The sequence below is a fragment of the Thunnus maccoyii genome, chromosome 6, assembly GCF_910596095.1.
Source record: "Thunnus maccoyii chromosome 6, fThuMac1.1, whole genome shotgun sequence".
NCBI lineage: Eukaryota > Metazoa > Chordata > Actinopteri > Scombriformes > Scombridae > Thunnus > Thunnus maccoyii.
This window is the reverse complement of record NC_056538.1, coordinates 25,248,209-25,271,030: the sequence shown is the minus strand read 5'-3', so window position 1 is coordinate 25,271,030 and position 22,822 is coordinate 25,248,209. Positions and strand designations below refer to the sequence as shown.

The following is a 22,822-nucleotide window of genomic DNA, read 5'->3' as shown; positions in this document are numbered from 1 at the left end:
AACAATAACAAATTTGTTTTATACATCTCCTGCTCAGTATTTCAAATTTTGCTAGGTGTGAGTAATTCACTGGTTTTGGAGTCAATTCACCTTTGATATCAGTGGGTGGTTGCATTAACTGCTGATACATTGGCATAGTTGCAGGCATCATTCATTGGGCTATAGGTGGCATGGACTGTTGTGGCACAAGGCCAAGCACTAGCAGTGGTTGACCCCACTGGAGCTGGATTAATCCAGTATGGTGATTATGGGTGTGTTTGTTGACCAGGACACAAAGCAGTCATGACAGTGTCCATTAGCTGCATAAACATCTGATGATTTTGCCTGTTGTTGGGCTTGCATGGAGTCTCCTTTCCTCTGTCTCCTGATGTGCCCAGAACAGTTTGTTAAAGGCTTCATTCTCCTGTTTTTGAAGTTTCTGCTCAGCTTGATACATTTCCACTAGCTGCCTTCTCTGCTGAGCTGTGTAAGCCTGTAGCCCACTATCAACTAAACTCGTTTTGGCCTTGCACTCCCTTGCTTGAGCCCCAAGAATGGCCAGCCTTTCACTGATTCTTACACTCTGCCCATCCTAGCCCTGCTTTCTGTTTTCTTCTTGTATTCTGTGGAGCGTTCATGACCTCTTTATTAGCAGATGTGGTCTGAGCTGCAACAGTTGGCTCGCTTTCTTCAGTGATGGGTATTAAAACATTGTTTGCAGTATGGCAAAGCAATTAATCAAAAAGTAACTAAAACCAACATTATGGCCTTATAACTGACCTCATTTTAGTCATATGGACATATTCAATAAATTCATTCCTTCATGCAGAATTGTCACAACCTAGCTTAAAGGAAGGACAAAATGTGGAGACCACACATGACTCTTTAAAATAAATTTATTTAAGAAAATGGACATGTGTGGACATGTACAAGTGCAAGCAAACCAAAAATAAATGAACCAAAATCCAACCAAACCAAGTAACCCAAAGGAAGAGAAGGACTGACTGCTCAAGTACTTGTATATCTAGGTAAGCAGTCACACCAACTGAGGTGACAGCCATCACTCCTATTGAGCCATTCCCCAGATCCCAGCAATCAATTAGACAGGACATTGGTCTTGAGGCATAGGGCTATCACAAAATGTCCACCTGCAGTTTAAAGCAATGTATCTAACCATATGTGTCCAGGGAAGACAAAATGACTCAAATCAAAAGAAATGCAGCTTGGGAGAGGTGCAGATGAGAACAAGCTGGTACAGAAAAAAATATGTTTTGTCAGTCATCTGGGAACACTTTGGCTTCATTCAACACGATATAGGACAAAACTAAGCTTCTTGTGTGTGTGTGTGTGTGATGCGAGTGTGCTGGAGATACAGAGAAAGAGGTTGCACTCAAAACAGGCAGGCAGGTATGCTGTATGTCAGCAGTGAACTGTAAATGTAACAGAATTTTCAGTATGACCTACAGTTTGTCAGAAAAGAAATGTTACAACTCTTCAACAACCAAGTGAAGTTCACTAGTTTTGTTTATGTCTTTTACAAAAGCATTTGTTGAGATAATGTAACTCTAAAAGATCTGGCTAATAAAATAATGAGTGACTGTTGGGGTTAAAGATAATAAGATAATGAGAAAATTCCTGAAAGTGTTATTCAAATTTATTTATATTGCTTATTTTGACATGTGCAAGATATGTTAAATGGCTTTATTTTACTTTGAATTTTCTGTTTTAGCAAACAAATACCTACAAGTGTTCTTATATGTTAGATAAATATGACAATATAAGTCATAATCCAGGGTTTTCTGTTTATTTTTCAGTACAAACAACTAATAAGAATTCCACTGTGAGGACAGAGAATCTTGCGCACAAGTGTATTTAATAAGGTATCGCTTGATTAATTGTGACTGAGGTAAATGTGACAATTAATCATGATATTGATTTTAGGTGATATTGTTCAGCTCTACTTTGCAGATAAATTACTGTTTATCTAGGATATAGGATTTCAGATGTTGATAATTAGAATAAGCTAATTAGCTAGTAGCTCAAATCAGCTGGTGTCAGTATCCAGTGTGATTGGACAATGGGGCTGTCAAATGAAAACTTACCATCCAGCTGAGCCTTAAAACCCTAAATCCTAGAGGCTGTTTGGTAAACTCCATTGCTGGTTTTAGAGAAAGCTGTGTGATTGAGCTCAGGTGGAGTTACATTTTTCAAATCTGACTACAACTGGCTGTTTATGATATATATTGAATGATCTTTTGCTTTAAGAAGAGTATTTTTATCAACTTCTTTTTTGCTATTTTTGTCATCTTGATATTTTGTTGAATATGCCTTTACAGAATGCTTCGATCAAAGTAACAGAATTTATTATAGGTGGTTTTGACAAAACTGAAAAGCCTTTCGTAGTTGGTGTGGTTATATTAATTACCTATGTTCTTGCTATATTAGCCAATATGATGAACATCCTCTTCATCATATATGACAAGCGATTACACAAACCAATGTATCTTCTGATTTGCAACCTTGCTGTTGTTGATTTACTGTACACCTCCAGTACCAGTCCAACAATGATTGGGGTTCTAGTTGCTGGTGTTACTACCATATCCTATGTGCCATGCTTCATTGGAATGTTTGCTTTCCACTTGGGAGGGGTAATGGAGATGTTTGCTTTATCGATTATGGCATTTGATCGATTGATTGCTATTAGTTGTCCGTTTATGTACCACAGTTATTTAACAAATGTGCGCACTCTTGTCCTTACATATATCCTGTGGATTGTTGCTTGTGGTTTTGTGTCCATTCTGCCAGCAACTCTGCTACCTCTCCCTCACTGCCACTCAACGCTGAAGCATAATTTCTGTGAATATGCTGCCATAATACGAACTACATGTGTTGATCCCACACCCTACTTCAATCTGGTTACTGTCATAGTATTTTTTCTTTTATTTTTCACTTTCACATTTATTTGCCTGTCATACATTTTGATCATATTTTTTGTCAAATTATCCTCAGATAGTAACAAAAGGAAAATGGGCAGCACTTGTTTGAGTCACTTGGTTGTGGTAACGTGTTATTATGGTCCATTATTTATTATCGTTGTCTTGACTAGGATGGGTGTGGTATTAACTCTTGAGGCTCGCCATGGCCTAAGAATCGGGGCAATCCTTGGTCCATCTATTGTAAATCCTTTTGTGTACTGTCTTAGAACAAAAGAAATTAGATGTAAAATCTTTAGGATTTTCAAAACAGTTGCTACATCTCAGTAGATCCTCATGAATTGTCAATTTATTAATACTTTATTATGGAAGATGCACCCTTTTATGGTCTAAGTATTATGATAAAATGATGGAATCATTCATCCATGTATTTTCTGAACTGTTAATCCTGTTCAGGATTGTAATGGACAAAAGCTTATCCCAACAAACATTGGGTGAGAGGCAGTCTCCATCCCTGACAGGTCTGCAATCTATTGACAAACACAGTCACACTCACATGTTCACATGCCAGCAATTTAGACTTTCCAGTTAACCTAACCTACATGTCTTTTGACTGTAGGAGGAAACTGGAGGAAACCCACACAGAGCCAAGGAAAAACATGCAAACTCTCTCACAACTTCACCGTGCCACTTGGTGGAATATATCATGAAGCAAACATGCTGTATATCATAAACTTTATTTGTTTTTTCCAGTGCTTTTCAGTATACCAAATGCATACTGTATATACCAGCATTACTTATTGTCTGTAACTATGTCTATGTCAATAAACTGTATGCTGCTGTAGGTGTTTGCAAACTTTCCTCAAACCTTTAAAAAAGTAATCTTGGTAAAAAGAACTGATGAGTTAAGGATGTTGAGGTTAATTTTTATTCAAAACCTTGAAATTCAAAATTCATCAGATTTAGGGTGGTTTAAGTTGTGTGCTTGTGCTTATCATCTAAATTCCCACATTTGGCAAAATATTTTTCTGAACCAGAGAAGTAAAGTGGAACTCCCCATTTGCTGTATCTAATTAGAAGAAGTTGCTTGAGGTCCAGAAGATTTTCACCAGCTCTAATCCTTAAAATATGGCCAATACTTACTGAGATTTGTGAAGTCTGTGTCAGCACTGATCAAGGCATCTCTTGATTGATCTCTATCATCTACAGTATATAAAGCCACATTCTGTTTGATCCTTTTTTCACTTAAACCTTTTGCTTATTTGGTTGTTTTTCAATCTTCTACTTCAGTCTTTATGGAAAACTTGCAAAAGCGCTTCCCGCATTTGCTTCTTTAATGTATATACAGCACATAATTTAGCCTTGATTACCCTTGTATTAGGATTTTACTTTGTAAAACATTTGCAGGATTTGTTTGCATATTTGTTTGAGGTCTTAAAGCAGTTTGTTAGCATTACTTTATAAGAACTTTATTTCTGAGATGGGGTCTGGAAAACTGGTGGTTTTTGAAAGGCAGTGTTTATTGCACAGGCCAGCTTCAAATTATCTGACAAGAACTTAGCCAGACCCCAGTTTTGTCTCACAGGCTGAATTGTCCATTTTCTTGTTAATTTCATTGTGTAAATGGTTACAAATTATTGTCATCATCACCCTGAATCTGCTATATTAAAAAGAGTGACCCAAAAGATAATACAACAATGTACATGTGTGGCCAACAGTAAACTATATATATACTATAAACATTATCAAGTAATATACAGTAAATCAGTGAAAATAGGATTATCATTGAGTGGGTGTATAACCCTCTATAAAAACAATAACAAATTTGTTTTATACATCTCCTGCTCAGTATTTCAAATTTTGCTAGGTGTGAGTAATTCACTGGTTTTGGAGTCAATTCACCTTTGATATTGGTGGGTGGTTGCATTAACTGCTGAGACATTGGCATAGTTGCAGGCATCATTCATTGGGCTATAGGTGGCATGGACTGTTGTGGCACAAGGCCAAGCACTAGCAGTGGTTGACCCCACTGGAGCTGGATTAATCCAGTATGGTGATTCTGGGTGTGTTTGTTGACCAGGACACAAAGCAATCATGACAGTGTCCATTAGCTGCATAAACATCTGATGATTTTGCCTGTTGTTGGGCTTGCATGGAGTCTCCTTTCCTCTGTCTCCTGATGTGCCCAGAACAGTTTGTTAAAGGCTTCATTCTCCTGTTTTTGAAGTTTCTGCTCAGCTTGATACATTTCCACTAGCTGCCTTCTCTGCTGAGCTGTGTAAGCCTGTAGCCCACTATCAACTAAACTCGTTTTGGCCTTGCGCTCCCTTGCTTGAGCCCCAGGAATGGCCAGCCTTTCACTGATTCTTACACTCTGCCCATCCTAGCCCTGCTTTCTGTTTTCTTCTTGTATTCTGTGGAGCGTTCATGACCTCTTTATTAGCAGATGTGGTCTGAGCTGCAACAGTTGGCTCGCTTTCTTCAGTGATGGGTATTAAAACATTGTTTGCAGTATGGCAAAGCAATTAATCAAAAAGTAACTAAAACCAACATTATGGCCTTATAACTGACCTCATTTTAGTCATATGGACATATTCAATAAATTCATTCCTTCATGCAGAATTGTCACAACCTAGCTTAAAGGAAGGACAAAATGTGGAGACCACACATGACTCTTTAAAATAAATTTATTTAAGAAAATGGACATGTGTGGACATGTACAAGTGCAAGCAAACCAAAAATAAATGAACCAAAATCCAACCAAACCAAGTAACCCAAAGGAAGAGAAGGAATGACTGCTCAAGTACTTGTATATCTAGGTAAGCAGTCACACCAACTGAGGTGACAACCATCACTCCTATTGAGCCATTCCCCAGATCCCAGCAATCAATTAGACAGGACATTGGTCTTGAGGCATAGGGCTATCACAAAATGTCCACCTGCAGTTTAAAGCAATGTATTTAACCATATGTGTCCAGTGAAGACAAAATGACTCAAATCAAAAGAAATGCAGCTGGGGAGAGGTGCAGATGAGAACAAGCTGGCACAGAAAAAAAATGTTTTTTCAGTCATCTGGGAACACTTTGGCTTCATTCAACACGATATAGGACAAAACTAAGCTTCTTGTGTGTGTGTGTGATGTGAGTGTGCTGGAGATACAGAGAAAGAGGTTGCACTCAAAACAGGCAGGCAGGTATGCTGTATGTTAGCAGTGAACTGTAAATGTAACAGAGAATTTTCAGTATGACCTACAGTTTGTCAGAAAAGAAATGTTACAACTCTTCAACAACCAAGTGAAGTTCACTAGTTTTGTTTATGTCTATTACAAAAGCATTTGTTGAGATAATGTAACTCTAAAAGATCTGGCTAATAAAATAATAAGTGACTGTTGGGGTTAAAGATAATAAGATAATGAGAAAATTCCTGAAAGTGTTATTCAAATTTATTTATATTGCTTATTTTGACATGTGCAAGATATGTTAAATGGCTTTATTTTACTTTGAATTTTCTGTTTTAGCAAACAAGTACCTACAAGTGTTCTTATATGGTAGATAAATATGACAATATAAGTCATAATCCAGGGTTTTCTGTTTATTTTTCAGTACAAACAACTAATATGAATTCCATTGTGAGGACAGAGAATCTTGCGCACAAGTGTATTTAATAAGGTATCGCTTGATTAATTGTGACTGAGGTAAATGTGACAATTAATCATGATATTGATTTTAGGTGATATTGTTCAGCTCTACTTTGCAGATAAATTACTGTTTATCTTGGATATAGGATTCCAGATGTTGATAATTAGAATAAGCTAATTAGCTAGTAGCTCAAATCAGCTGGTGTCAGTATCCAATGTGATTGGACAATGGGGCTGTCCAATGAAAACTTACCGTTCAGCTGAGCCTTAAAACCCTAAATCCTAGAGGCTGTTTGGTAAACTCCATTGCTGGTTTTAGAGAAAGCTGTGTGATTGAGCTCAGGTGGAGTTACATTTTTCAAATCTGACTACAACTGGCTGTTTATGATATGTATTGAATGATCTTTTGCTTTAAGAAGAGTATTTTTATCAACTTCTTTTTTGCTATTTTTGTCATCTTGATATTTTGTTGAATATGTCTTTACAGAATGCTTCAATCAAAGTAACAGAATTTATTATAGGTGGTTTTGACAAAACTGAAAAGCCTTTCGTAGTCGGTGTGGTTATATTAATTACCTATGTTCTTGCTATATTAGCCAATATGATGAACATCCTCTTCATCATATATGACAAGCGATTACACAAACCAATGTATCTTCTGATTTGCAATCTTGCTGTTGTTGATATACTGTACACCTCCAGTACCAGTCCGGCAATGATCGGGGTTCTAGTTGCTGGTGTTACCACCATATCCTATGTGCCATGCTTCATTGAAATGTTTGCTTTCCACTTGGGAGGGGTAATGGAGATGTTTGCTTTATCGATTATGGCATTTGATCGATTGATTGCTATTAGTTGTCCGTTTATGTACCACAGTTATTTAACAAATGTGCGCACTCTTGTCCTTACATATATCCTGTGGATTGTTGCCTGTGGTTTTGTGTCCATTCTGCCGGCAACTCTGCTACCTCTCCCTCACTGCCACTCAACGCTGAAGTACACTTTCTGTGAATATGCTGCCATAATACGAACTACATGTGTTGATCCCAGACCCTACTTCAATCTGGTTACAGTCATAGTATTTTTTCTTTTATTTTTCACTTTCACATTTATTTGCCTGTCATACATTTTGATCATATTTTTTGTCAAATTATCCTCAGATAGTAACAAAAGGAAAATGGGCAGCACTTGTTTGAGTCACTTGGTTGTGGTAACGTGTTATTATGGTCCATTATTTATTATCGTTGTCTTGACCAGGATGGGTGTGGTATTAACTCTTGAGGCTCGCCATGGCCTAACAATCGGGGCCATCCTTGGTCCATCTATTGTAAATCCTTTTGTGTACTGTCTTAGAACAAAAGAAATTAGATGTAAAATCTTTAGGATTTTCAAAACAGTTGCTACATCTCAGTAGATCCTCATGAATTGTCAATTTATTAATACTTTATTATGGAAGATGCACCCTTTTATGGTCTAAGTATTATGATAAAATGATGGAATCATTCATCCATGTATTTTCTGAACTGTTAATCCTGTTCAGGATTGTAATGGACAAAAGCTTATCCCAACAAACATTGGGTGAGAGGCAGTCTCCATCCCTGACAGGTCTGTAATCTATGACAAACACAGTCACACTCACATGTTCACATGCCAGCAATTTAGACTTTGCAGTTAACCTAACCTACATGTCTTTTGACTGTAGGAGGAAACTGGAGGAAACCCACACAGAGCCAAGGAAAAACATGCAAACTCTCTCACAACTTCACCGTGCCACTTGATGGAATATATTATGAAGCAAACATGCTGTATATCATAAACTTTATTTGTTTTTTCCAGTGCTTTTCAGTATACCAAATGCATACTGTATATACCAGCATTACTTATTGTCTGTAACTATGTTTATGTCAATAAACTGTATGCTGCTGTAGGTGTTTGCAAACTTTCCTCAAACCTTTAAAAAAGTAATCTTGGTAAAAAGAACTGATGAGTTAAGGATGTTGAGGTTAATTTTTATTCAAAACCTTGAAATTCAAAATTCATCAGATTTAGGGTGGTTTAAGTTGTGTGCTTGTGCTTATCATCTAAATTCCCACATTTGGCAAAATATTTTTCTGAACCAGAGAAGTAAAGTGGAACTCCCCATTTGCTGTGTCTAACTAGAAGAAGTTGCTTGAGGTCCAGAAGATTTTCACCAGCTCTAATCCTTAAAATATGGCCAATACTTACTGAAATTTGTGAAGTCTGTGTCAGCACTGATCAAGGCATATCTTTATTGATCTCTATCATCTATAGTAGCCAAATTCAGTGTGATCCTGTTTTCATTTAAACCTTTTGCTTATTTGGCTGCTTTTTAGTCTTCTACTTCAGTCTTCATGGAAAACATGCAAAAGCGCTTCCTGCAGTTGCTTCTTTAACATATATACGGTACATAATTTAGCCTTGATTACCCTTGTATTAGGATTTTACTTTGTCCAACATTTGCAGGATTTGTTTGCATATTTATTTGAGGTCTTAAAGCCATGTGTTAGCATTACTTTATAAGAACTTTATTTCTGGAATGTGGTCTGGAAAACTGGTGGTTTTTGAAAGGCACAGGCCAGCTTCAAGCTATCTGACAAGAACTTAGCTAGATACCAGTCTTGTGACCTGTATATGCACAGATGACATGAGCTGTGCCCCATTTTCACGTTAATTATATGCACATCACATAGGTGCAGGGCTAATAGAAGACAACACATACTCAACATACAAAGCCATAATTCAAAATAATCCAAAAAGACAAAGTTTCGATCCACATTGGATCTGAAGTCAGGTCAAAATGAACTATAATTTTATATATATATATATATATATATATATATACACTCTGAGACTGTACACTAAGCGAAAAATACCATGGGCTGAAAGAGGAACTAGAAAAGATGTGGGGAGTAAAGGCAACAGTGGTGCCAGTGGTAATTGGATCACTGGGGGCTGTGACCCACAAACTGGGAGAGTGGCTCCAACAGATTCCAGGTACAACATCTGAGGTCTCTGTCCAGAAGAGCGCAGTCTTAGGAACAGCTAAGATACTGCGCAGAGCCCTCAAACTCCCAGGCCTCTGGTAGAAGACCCGAGCTTGAGGAAGACACACCACCACCCCCCATGGGAGGGGGATGAGAGAGGGAATTTTTATATATAATTCTGAGAATAAAGTCAGAATTCTGACTTTAAACTCAGAACTTCTACACTCTTGTAATATTTTTATTTTCTGTATGAAGAGGAATAACTACAGTGCCTATTGGTGCCATCATTTCTTTCTCTTCTCTCTTCTCTTTCACATTACTGTAGTTAGCTTGATATACAATCACTATCAGCTGACCAATTGATAAACAGATTCCAATTTTCTCTGAAAAATGCTGTTCAATCAAAAGTAATATATGTTAAGCAAGACAGAAGTTTTGCACATAAATGTATACTGTCCAAAAAGATTTTTCTCTCTTTTTCCCCAGTTACATCTCGGGGTGGGGTAATAAAATCTTTATCACTGTCATTTATATAATGATTTATATTGCAATACTGATGATTGAGTGACAAGTAATGTCTGTTTTTTGGCTCATGCAAGAGATTACGGATCAAGGTACTTTATCACACTGATGCCTGAAATCCTCTAAAGCCAAAAACAGTCTAGCTCTTTGATTTGCATAATTTCCTAGCCATTATATACTGAATACTGTATTGTCATTCTGTAAAACTATAAGCTGAGATGTTAAAAAAGTGCATGAGTGGAAAGTGAATAAAAGCTTGTCATAGCAATGTTGTTGAATTTGTTTATTGTACTTTTTTATATATTTAATTTTTATATCAATAAACTTTTACTTAAGTGGATTTGTGATGATGCATTTTACTAAACTACTTTTTAAAAGACCTACAGTCATTATATTATGGATGTTCCAATTAAGTGTGCTTTGAATCTTTTGCCCTTGAACATAAAACTTTGAGAAAGCTTTCTGATAAAGAAAAGATGGTTACTATTTTTACATTACTGAATTGGATGAATTCAGACAAATTGGTTGCTAGCAGACAAAGACATGGTTACAGCCATGACAGGCCAGTGATCAAATGTAATTAGTTACTCCGACTTGTCTAAACTTACTTGATAAGATATTCTAGTGACATTTCAACTGCTAAAAAGTGTTTACTCTCTTTAAAGTCTATTAAATGCACCACACCAGCAAACTTTCTCAAGCTCAACTGTCTGTCACTGTTTGAACAGTTGCAAAACACACCAGTAGCTGTTTGTCTCAGCAAACCCTTCGAGGTTCATTAACAGAGCTTAGTACTGAGGATACATCACTCTGGAGGGCTCAGTGTGACACATCTTTCCTATCAACACTCCGTAAACAAAGAAGTCATTAACCTAATGAGCAAAGTTACAGAAAAACAGTAACCAAGCCATAGTAGCCATGATACAATGAATAGTTTCCCACTTAGTAACAAAGTTGGAGAAGAAATCTCCTAATGGGTGACGACATATTCACGGCCAAACAAGTAAACATTACCTGAAGGTGATTTGGATTGGTCATGTGTTTCCCAAGGTTCAAGAATGACAGATTGGGTTAACAGCTTTTTATTTCAGTTCAGTTAAACTGTCTTACATCAGCCACATAATAACAATATAGGGGAGACACAGTGCATGATGTATAAGGCAATTTAAAACAGCAATGGAAATATGCAGTAAACAAGACATAAATTCAAAGTACAATGTAATGTAACTATGGCGTTGTAAATTAAGGTAGACACGATATAGGTCAAATAGAACATCTTCAAATGCACTTGGGTGTGGTCTTTCATGGTATGATTCCCTTCATTTGACCATTTCCTTATTGCAATATGTCAAAATTGAATGCTTTTTCACCAGTTTTGTGTGTTTTGGTCAGCCCATCCTCACAAAAAAAACAATAGTATAAATCTAAAATTCAGCCAGCAAAAACATCCTATAGTTATGTTTACACCATCTAGCATCCATAGTACTTATGACCCGGGGAAGTGATGAAATTCGGATGACGTCATTTTAAGGTGACAATTTGCTTGATCAGGTGGAGATGTGTTAGGTTGATGGCTAGATAGATAGATGTTAAAAAGTGGACTTAGCTGCAGGAGACCGTTGTTTGCTTCCCGTTTGCCTTTGCAGGCAGCACATGTCCAACCATGAGTGTCATGTTTCCATCCATGAGTTGGGACACTTTTTTAAAAACTGGAACAATTACTGTAATGGCGTTTACTGTTGCCATGACGGCGAAGGTTGCATAACTTGAAGGAAGCAGAAACCACATTTCAAGTGATCATTTTAACCCAAACCATGATCTTTCAATGACAGCAACCTCTCATCTGTGTCTGCAACATTGCTGACCCTCAGGAAGCCACTTCCGACTTCAGTTCGCCATGATTTCCAGAAGATTATGGCCATGGCAGCGGAGCATGCAGGGCTCACACTGCCCTCGCCTATCCTGCCCAAAATAGTTAGCCGGGCTCATCTGGCTCAACCAGCTTTTGTTCCACCTCCTCTCCTGTCCCTCTCAGAAGCCAAGCCTGGAGAGATAGGCCCAACTGGGCAGCACGCCTATCGAGCCCATCTCCTGGGACAGGGCCACAGACTTGAGCGCTGGACCAGGCCTGGGCTGCCAACATCTGGGTCATCTCTGTGTACCACAGCACCAAATGGCGGCCCGGGGCTATCAGGATGACCGACAGCCGCTCTTACCTGACTTTCTCCAACAGAGGGGGAATGAGATGAAGAGGAGGAGAGGGGTAAAGCAGCCTCCCTGGCCATGATGTGTGTGAACGCATCCACCCGCAGGGTTTGATCGTCTTGCAGCATCAGGGAGAACCGGAGTGGGCAGTGGGTTTTGTTCCGACTGGCAAACAGGTCCATTTCCACTTACCCGAACCTGTTCCAAATCTGCTGTACCACCATGGGGTGCAGCGGACAGAATTTGGAGGGTTCCCAGAGACAGGAGGTGTTCTGAAGCCCACAACAATAAGTTCTCTGCCATCTTCAACTGGGCTGCAGATCAGACTCTGCCCTGCCTGTTGATGTAGGCAGGGTGTAGGCAGGGTGTTCTCACCAACACATGTCTCTGAACCCGGGTCAGAAAATGTTGGAGAACCAAGAGCACTGCCTGAAGTTCAGGGAGGTTGATTTGTTGGTTTTCCCCTGAAGGCCACACACCACCTATCGCTCTACCAGGGCAGATGCCTCTCTGTTTCCCTGTCAATAGATGCTGTGGAGACCCCCAATAATGCAGGTGCTCGTTCACTGATGGGGGAACATTTATGCGGTGCTTGTGCATCTTGGGATTCAAGTGCAGGCTGGTGAACCACCTTTGCAGGCAGCACATGTGCAGGAGCCCCAGTGGCACCACTGGATGGCCTGCTGCCATGAGCCCCAACACCTGCATGACAGTCAAAGCTGTCACCACTGCTCCCCGTTGCAGTCTGAGGACTGCCTGATGCAGGGCCGTCCGTCTGGGTTCCGACAGAACAGCTCACAGACTGACCGAGTCAGGCACGAATCCCAGATACTCCACCTGTTGGTGTGGCCGGGGAATGCTCCTCTTCCAGTTGATGGCGAGACCTAACAGGGTGAAGTGCAGCACCAACTTGGCTCTGTGGAAAATGCCCTTGGACCTGGCTGTGACAATGAGGTCACCTAAGAAGAAGAAAAAACCCTCATGCCCTGGTTGCACAGTGGCAGTCAAACAGTAGCCTGTTGTACTCGTAGGCTATCCCCTGAAAAGTGAAACACAGTAACATCCTGTGTTTCGGCACCACCTCAACGTAAAAATATGCATATTTCAGGTCGATGGTGGTGAACCAGTCACCTGGTTGAACCAGTTCCAGCAATTTCTTGATTGTTAGTGTGCGGAACATCTTTTGGGCCATGCACTGGTTCAGGATGTGGAGATCCAAAATGGGTCTGAAACCTCCCGTTTTCGTCGAAACCAGGAAGTCTCTCTGTCGTGAGTGGGAACGATCAAGACAGCCTGTTTTAGCAACAGGTCCTGGATGTCCTCGGAGAGAGAATCTATCTCCTCTTGTGAGGAAAGATTTATCTCCTTGATGAAGAATAAAGGAGGAACATGGCAGAACTGGAGTGAATAACCAAGTCTCAGTGTTCTGTCCATCCACTCCATTAACATGCAGCTGTGACGCCATTCCTCATAAAACTGATTTAGAAGGTGGGCGGCCAGTTGGGGGACAGCAGCTAGGAAGCAAAACCTTCCATGAATGGAAGATTGGCCCACTGGGGGCCGATATTGAAAGGGCCAAACCTACGGTGTGGTCCATGAACGCATTACTGTTGGCTGCTTCATCACAGCATTTGATGTTCTGTTAATATGTACATTCCCCTCTGTATTTCCCATGAGGAGACAACGCCATTAGCTGCTAGCTGGTCCGACAGATAACAGCACTGGTGAGCACAGTGAGAAACAGATCTGCTTCTCTGTGTTGCTATGTCGGGCAGGATGTGTTTCTTTCTCACAACATTGCGCCTAACATAGTGCTCATGAATGAGTTCAGCACTGAACTTTTTCCGGCTAGCATAGGATGTAGCGGAATGAGGCTGTCTGCGGGGACAGGAGCCAGCAGGGGAAGAGTGGGAAGAGAAGCAGGGGCGCCAGCTGAATGCTTTCTGCATTACATAGCCTCTGTGACCAGCTGGATAAAGCAGGCTGAGCTGCTATCATCACAGCGTCATAGAGGGCCGAGGAAGATTTTGCTCTTTGGTGGAAAATGTCAGTCGTTTTTATTAAAATATTTATACCACACACAGAACAGCATGAACATAAACAGTGGTGTGGTGGGGCAGTGAACTCCGCTGGCACATCCGGGAGGGCTGTTGAACGTAGCCCTTGCTGATGTGACACCAGCTCCCGCTGACAGTCTTTTCAGCACTGCAGACTTTCCCTATGCACTGGCCAGCTTTTGTGCGGTCTTTCAGCGTTTTCTTGTCCCGGGCCACTCCGCAGTCTCAGGAGGGCCAGTGCTGCGGTGTCTCCATCGAGGTGGTCTGGGAGGTGGCTGAGGAGGCAGCCTCTCTCTCTCTAGCTCTCTCTCTCTATGTATATATATACCACTGTTAAAGTGGTAGTGGCAGTGTTGCTTTGTGGTTAAACAGTGCAAAATCACCTGCTGTAGTTTTGGCTGGATTGAAAACCTGCAGACTCATGGCTCCCCATGGCACATGGTTCCCTATCCTTGGCCTAGTCAGGTATATCGTTGCATCCTGAATAATATGAGATTCTTAGTTGTGATTATCACTTGGATGTTGACATGAATGTGCCATACCAGTATTCTAAAGGTCTTGTCCACCAGCACAGGAGATTTCATTTATTTTGTCTCATTAGGTTTAAGTTGTGTAGGTCTGTGCTTTGTTGCTGAGGTGACTGAACTGCATAGTCACCTGAATCATAAAAGTGCAAGTTAGGCCACTCTTAACAGGTGCACTTAAGCTTGGATAGAGAACTTAATCAGCTTACTGAAATTATGTGGGTGTACCTTTAGGGAACATTACTGTTTTGGGAAGTGTTGTAAAGTGTTTTTGATGAAATGTTGATGCATGTAAAAATAAAAATCTTACTTTTTTGTATGCTTCCACCCTCATCCAATAGTTTGTAGGAAAGGTATCTTAAAAAAAACATTTGTTAAGTCCCAAACTACAAATGCCAGTTCTGCAGCAAAGTGGGAGAGCATGCACACGTGGCACATATGTAGACCCACAAGAAGTCAGCTGTTAAACATGGAGGTATTTGTCAGTCTAAATAAATGTTGTAGATCTTGTAAAATATACAAATTGTCCACTAGTAATGTTAAGTATTTTATTCCAACGTTAATTTATATACAGTTTTAATTTTGAATTTTGTATGAGTAGTTTGTAAACCGGATTTCTCTTTGTTTGTAGGGTATAAAATGTACAGATGTCACAATGGATTGGTCAAAAGCCTCCATTATCACCACTGCTATTGTGCAAGGATTATAACCCAGCAAAATTTATTTTTGGGCCATGTGCAGAAATGTGGGTTAGCTGACCCATCAATAGGTCCCTGTGCCTCAGTACCCCCCGGGGCTTTGTAGCCTCCACTGTTTCCATAGCCTTTAGTGTCTCTGCACCCTCCATCGTCTCTGCACACCCCAGCGTCTCTGCATGCTCCAGTGCACCTGCAGCCTTCAGCGTCTCTGCAGCCTCCAATGTCTCTGTAGCCTCCATTGTCTCTGCATGCTCCAGTGTTTCTGCAGCCTCCAGCGCCTCTGCGGCGTCTAGTGTCTCTGCAGCCTCAAGCATCTGTGCAGCCTCCAGGACCTCTGTAGCCTCCAGCATCCCTGCACCCTTCATTGTCTCTGCACCCTTCAGCGTCTCTGCAGCCTCCAGTGTCTCTGCACCCTCTATCGTCTCTGCAGCCTTCAGCACTTCTGCACCCTCCATCGCCTCTGCATGCTCCAGGTAAATTCGTTGCTGTGGTGGCGCACCAATGCTAAATGAATACAGAGGAAATGCTTCTACCAGATAATTTCACATTAAAAAAAAAAAAAAAGTGAACCTACATTTTATACATGAACCCTTCTGTTCTTTTGTCGTCAGGTGTGGTGAACTGGAACGCATTTTCAGAGGAGTATAGACAGATAGAAGGACCTACAGAACTCAGTATCTTTGCTTCAGAGCAATTCTTTTTACGAAGACTGTGAAGGCTACATGGGATGTGGACAGAGAGGAAAACTTCAAGGATTCTAGAATGAAAATAATCTTGCAGTATACTGCAGCATTGACTGTTTTTATGTGGCTGAAAGCATTTTCTGAGTAACCTCTTCAACTCTACCATCAATAGGTTCATCATTACTGCACCATTTCCCAAATATGTCCTGAATATATACGAATTATAGAGAAATGTGTACAAAATGATGCACAAGAATTCTGATTTTCTATTTGATGTAATTCTGTAGCTATAAAACAATAGCATCTTGGCTCTGAATATTTCACTATACTTTAAACATTCACATGTTCACCAAACATCACAAATTGAAATCTAATATTGTAGGTGCATAAGTGAGTAGATTTTTCCTTGAAGAGGTATCCAAGCTGAGTAACCAGGAAATTGTTTGTACCTGATATGAATGAAAGCATTATCAATGTGATGAAGCTTCAGTGAAGTGCAGCAACCAGCAAGACACAGAATGTGACCTTTTTATACAACAGAATATGTGGCATTTTCATACAGTGTGAAGCTACATAAAGGGAAATCAGTTCAAGGAGTTGAAAGGCTATTCCCAAGAGAATAAAGCAGATACTGTTGGTGTTGTGTTGTCAAGCAAGTTAATCATAAAAATGTCTCCAAACTGAGAAAATAAATTTCATTCTGTTCTCTGAAGTTAGTCGGTTACTTTTACATATACTTTCTTAATGTATTAGCTGGTTACTTTTGGTACTGTTGGTACTTTTCCCAAAACAATCCTAAACAATGAAATACAGATTTTTAAAAAAAAGAAACACAATGGCATCATTTGTGCAAGCAACAATACATCTTAAAGCATGTACACAGTTTGAGCAGAAGCAGTGCAAATCTCCGCACAAACAGGGGCTATTTGAGTGTGATGGAAGAGTTTTGAGGGAAAAAAATGACAAAATCTGAATGTGAAATCAATAACTCATGCTCTCAAATTGAAAGACCATGCACTTGGTTAAACACAGGAAAAAAGCCCCATATAATTTTATCTTCTGATGTTTAATGACAATTATAACCTCACAGGGCTTCTAGCATGACTACTGAAGTTTTGTCTTATGACCCATTCTTATTTGTCATTTTAGCTTTTTTAAGTTTGACGTTTTACAATCTTTGCTCTCTACATTTTAAGTTAATTATAATCTATATTATTGTTTGTTTGTTTTTTTACATATCATTATACCTTTTTTGTCCTCTGCCCTTGTCACTCTATTGGCCTGTAGTTAACTGCAATTTAGCAATATTTTTTACTATATGTTTGTTGTTGTAATTGTACATGATTGTAATATATTATAAAACATGATATAGAAATATATAATATAAATAAAGTTATTTTACAGTTTTGTAATGGCAAAGGACAAGCTCTGTGTGTGTGTGTGTGTGTGTGTGTGTGTGTGTGTGTGTGTGTGTAGTGATTTGGAGTGAATTATCTGTCTATTTACAAATAATTTTATTTGTCTGTCTATTGCAGGAATGCTCTAATAAAATTAATAATAAATAAAATTTTTGATTACAAAAATTGATGATGACAAAGTGTCTAGGTAAATTAACTTATTCAAATCAGGAACATTCATAGATATGTCATTAGCTTTTTCTGCATATATAATAGCAATATTGTACCAATAAAAATTTAAAGCAATAGCAATAAAATCTTTTGGACAATGAAATGTTTTTATGGGTTTGAATATTATAGGCACAGTCTCTACATGTCAAAAATTAAGGTGTGTAATATCAAATTTCACCACAGTGTGGAGACAAAGTGTATTCTTGTCGAGGTATCTCTGAATAAGAGTGATTAGTGAAAGAGTGAAGAGTTGATTTCAGGTGCAAACTGAGGGTTTCTTTTAATGTATGTGTTCTAACATTGGCTACACACAACCATAAAGGGCATGCTATTAATATTCACATACTCTTAAGTCTTATATACTTAATACAATATCAACAGATTCAGAGAACTTAAACAATGTGACATAAGGCCCTTTCTTGAACTTATCTACCAGGACATTTGGTCAACTTTCAGTCCCTCCCTTCCCTGCAGCTAAATGATAATCACTCTGCTCATTCAAATTTTTTCCCACCTCATGCTCTTCTTATGTCCTTCTGCTCCCACTTCTTCTGTTTCCCCTAAATCCAGCCAGTTCCTTGCCCGAAACAAACTTATTGTCTAAACAAGCATAGATGCACAAGTGAAGCACATGTTGTTTTTACAATTTTAAGAAACTGCTGGCAGGAGGAATGTTCCTTATTTACTTTAATTAACAGATCTTTACTAACTTTTTCCATCTCCACCATCCTTCACCACTCACTTGTCACTTGTCTTCTAAAGACCTACATTTTCTACCAATCTTACAAGACACAAGATGGCAGCAAAAGACACAAAATGCAACAGATACATACAGTGTTGAACCGACAGAGAGCAACCTCATGTGCTTTCTGTATAGTGGTATGAATGTGTTGAGTGTGTACTGATGGTGCCCTCTGCTGTATTTGTATTGTAAATACAAACAGTTATATCTGATATGATATTTTGTGTAGTAGCTAACTGTTACTTGTTCATATTGGACCGAAAATACCTACTGCACTACACACACTAAGTTGCCAGTTCAAGTCATTTTTTTAATAATGATTTAAACTTTGATTTTGATTCATTGCATGTTTGGGCCAAGCAACAAACATTGCAAGCTGCATCATCCAAGTCTTGTTAATATCTAATCAGCAGCTTAAGATGTACTGTACATAACTTGCAGCCAGCTGAATAGAGTTTGCTGTCTATTCTGGAGTCTAATCAGTACAACTTTGATAATGCTTCAGTGGATGGAAAAGATATCCCTCAAATTTTCATCAAAATCTGATCACTCTGACACTTCAGTTCATCTCCTAAGTTCCTTTATTTTTCACAAACAGTATTACTCTCCTATCTAGGTTAAATACTGTATCTGCATTACGTCTTTAATTTCCTAATTCATTACATTTCATCTATTAAGTGGTGTCTGTGATTGTTTCTGATGCTGTATGTGCTTTTGTTTGTCTGGCTTTGTGCTGTATGTCTTTGTCCTCTTGTTATGCCTGGCTATGCTTGTTTTCTTTCTCTCTGCTGCTTTCCAGTCCCTCATAAAAGAGATATTAAGCTCAATGATGACATAAAATACAACATATTAGATAAGGTCCAACTACTTCACATATGCATAAAACTGAATATCAGCTGCAACAAACAGTAGAGGTGTGTAGTTTTGTTCACTTATTCTTGACAACAGTGTGCATTATGACCACACACATCAGTTGATAAAGAAATACCTCATTTTCAAAGCAATAATAGATGACAGGAACTCTAAATAAAAGTCCATAACTAAGTAAATAACTAACAAACACTGCTGATTTTGTTGTAAGAACATTTACATTGCATGCAACTGTATTGTAATGGTAGTTTGCAGTTGGTTTTCATGCATAGTAGTATTATGACAAAACCATAATAAGCTATGTGCTCAAATAATTATTTTGCATTACCTTGAACAATTAATTAGCCAAGAGTTAATTACTGCTACATACTGAAAACGACATATTGTAGCTTTCATATGCATTATTTGACAATGAACTTTAGTCAGAAACATTCATGAATACAAAGCCAAGTGAAAAGAAAGGGATTTAGTTGCAAAACATGCTTTCATAAGCTAGCATGAGAAAGAAAATATTGCTGGTGGGAGAAAAAACTCATGCCACAATTGTAAGAATTTTTAGCTCACTGCGTAAAGGTATTAAAATGGATTGATCTTATTCCTAAATAAGTGCACTACTCTTTCTCGAATTTCCTTTGTTTTCAGTCCATAGATGATTGGATTTAGTGTTGGGGGGAAAATTAATGTCGACAACCCTATGAATCTCCTTAAATGTGGTGAAATGTTCTTAATTCTGTATGATATGATGGTGAAAAGACCCAGACACTCCAACAGGAGAAAAACTATTAGATGTGTAGCACACGTCTGCAGAGCTTTGGCTTTTGTGTCTGATCGTTTGGATCTGAAGCATGCAACAAGGATCTGGAGATATGTATACAAAACCGTTCCATTAGATATCACTTGAGAGAGAGCAACAAGAAAAAGACCATAAATGTTGTTGATGGTTGTGTCGGCACAGACCAGAGTCAGCAAAGATGGATTATCACAGTAGGTATGTGTCATTACAGATCGACAGCGGGGTAAACGCAAAAGCAGAAAAAAAAGCACACCTATCATAATTAAACTACTCATCCATACAATTGTGATTATTCTCATAATGTGGGCATTAGTCATAACAGTGTTGTATTTCAAAGGGCAGCATATAGCAATGTATCTATCATATGCCATAGCAGACAGAATGAACACTGTACCTGCTGCATAGATGTGGATAAAAAAGGCTTGGGCAACACAAGTGGAGTATTGCATTGTCTTACTATTAGTCAGTATTTCTTTAATGACCTGTGGGAAGAGTGCTGAGGAGCCTATAAGGTCATTGACAGGAAGGTTCAGCAGAATTAGATACATGGGTTGATGCAGACATTTGTTCAGTACAATGGTGAGGATTAGAATGAGGTTGCAGAAAAGTATGATCATGTAGCTCAGAGTTGCAAAAAGAAACGCAGGAAAGACACTTTCAGAGGATAGATTAAAGCCATTTAGCACTAAAACAGATGATGTGTTGTACAGGTTGTCCATTTTTAATTCTCTTCCTCCTAAAACATTGAAAAATCATTAATAGTTTGATTATAAAGCAGCATAATTATTTCATATATAAAATATAAATTCAGCAAGAATAGGACATACTGTAATAAGACAAAAAATCAGAAATAGTGATAGTAAAATGTTAAAAATTCCAGTCAAATTTGAGTAATACTTAGCAAATTGTCACTGCTAAGAACAGAACTTACCAAAGTAAAGCCTGAATGCGTCCACACCGCTTCACGCATCACAGTCCACATATAATTCAGTTAAACATGACACATCATGTATCTAAATAACAAGCCTTTAGGACTTACAGTTTTGCACTAAAACAGGAACAAAATACACAGAGAAGAAAACAGTACAGTCATTCATTCCCAAGCTGAATAAATATTGTCATAAGAAACATGTAGTGGATCATCACTACCCAGTGCTGGCAATGACCAACTGGTAAGATGTTTAGGATGATTAGCAGCTTTATAGGAGTGATTTTTGCTGAACACCAGGCAGCTCCCCTGAGTCTTCTGGGATATCATAAAGTTTATCTTTAGATTGTTATGGCGATGACTTAAGCTGTGCCTCACATGGGGCTTTGGAAGAATATGAAATGTATTAGTTACCTCACCAACACCAACACCCACACAAAAATACAAACAAAATATTCAAATATATACAAAAATATGCTTAACACTTTCTTTTGTTAGAATAACAAATTTAAGAGGATTGTACAATACACAATATGCCCTGTTATTACTTTCTAGTTGTGGATGTTTTTGATCCCCTACTTCCCCCCCTAGGATTGTAGAGGCATTATGTGGCCCTTATGGGTGACCAGACTGCCTTCAAGAGTTAAGGTTTCATAGAAATAAATAAATATATATATATTTATGTGTGTGTGTGTGTGTGTATGTGTGTATGTATATGTATATATATGTATTTAACTCTTAATATCTCATTTAATTTGTGATTTATTAATTTATGGTGACAGTTAAGGATTAAATTATATAATTATTTATTTATTCATTATTATACGATTATATATTTATTAAAGGGGACTTATTATACTTTTCCTTATTTTCAGTCATATATATATATAAGGCCCTATTTTAACGATCCAAGGTACACGGTCTGAAGCGCATGGCGCAAGTGCATTTAGGGTGTGTCCAAATCCACTGCTAGTTTAACTGAGGAAAAAACGGTCGCACTGCCAAGCGCATGGTTCAAAAGGGTTGTCCTTAGTCTCTTAATTAATCATGGGTGTGTTTTGGGCGTAACATGCTATAAACCAATCAGAGTGTCATCTCCTATTCCCTTTAAAAGTCAGGTGCACTTGCACCTTGGTGGATTGCTATTATGATGGCGCATTTGCCAAGTAGTAAGAAGGAGCACTTCTCTGCAGAGGAAACGGATCTGCTCGTGCGCAAAGTAAAAGCGCATGATCCATAACAAGCACACTGGCCCCTGCTCCTCGTGGAACCTCCCGTGGCCAGCCCAAGACCACCAGTTTAAGATCCTGTTCATTAATTTGTTGCATATTTCTTTTCATTTGTTTTTTGAAAAGGTTTATTTTTTTGATTACAGCTTTGGTTTCTTTAAAAGCATTTTGTTCAGTAATGGAGTAACAGGTAAAATCAGCTGGGTTTTAATTGCTGAAAGTATGGAAACTTGATCACTGTAATCTCAAAAATGTCAAAGAATATTTGTTAAATATTTTTCAGAAATTAAATCATTAATTTTAGTCATCATAAAAATCATGATACACAGTTGTCAGGACTTGATCAGCTCTCCAAGGTGCTCATCCTGCAGCTAGGAGCTGTCCAGAGT

The 22,822-nt window shown here is 38.6% G+C and overlaps 3 protein-coding genes across 3 annotated transcripts; 2 read left to right on the top strand and 1 right to left on the bottom strand.

Annotated features, from left to right (window-relative positions):
• Window positions 1-2,060: 2,060 nt before the first annotated feature.
• On the top strand, window positions 2,061-4,402 carry LOC121899080 (olfactory receptor 13G1-like). The gene is made up of 2 exons (XM_042414653.1): window positions 2,061-3,433; window positions 3,532-4,402. The coding sequence occupies exon 1, from the start codon at window positions 2,304-2,306 to the stop codon at window positions 3,240-3,242; it is 939 nt and encodes a 312-aa protein (XP_042270587.1). The 5' UTR covers window positions 2,061-2,303; the 3' UTR covers window positions 3,243-3,433; window positions 3,532-4,402.
• Window positions 4,403-6,733: 2,331 nt separating this feature from the next.
• Window positions 6,734-9,044, top strand: LOC121899228 (olfactory receptor 4D11-like). Its single transcript, XM_042414893.1, has 2 exons — window positions 6,734-8,154; window positions 8,252-9,044. The coding sequence occupies exon 1, from the start codon at window positions 7,025-7,027 to the stop codon at window positions 7,961-7,963; it is 939 nt and encodes a 312-aa protein (XP_042270827.1). The 5' UTR covers window positions 6,734-7,024; the 3' UTR covers window positions 7,964-8,154; window positions 8,252-9,044.
• Window positions 9,045-12,408: 3,364 nt separating this feature from the next.
• Window positions 12,409-20,995, bottom strand: LOC121898998 (olfactory receptor 52E6-like). Its single transcript, XM_042414543.1, has 6 exons — window positions 20,099-20,995; window positions 18,516-18,527; window positions 15,650-16,045; window positions 13,413-13,545; window positions 13,089-13,240; window positions 12,409-12,618 (listed from the first exon to the last, which is right to left on the bottom strand). Exons 1-6 carry the CDS (start codon window positions 20,993-20,995, stop codon window positions 12,409-12,411), a joined length of 1,800 nt encoding a protein of 599 aa, XP_042270477.1.
• Window positions 20,996-22,822: the final 1,827 nt, after the last annotated feature.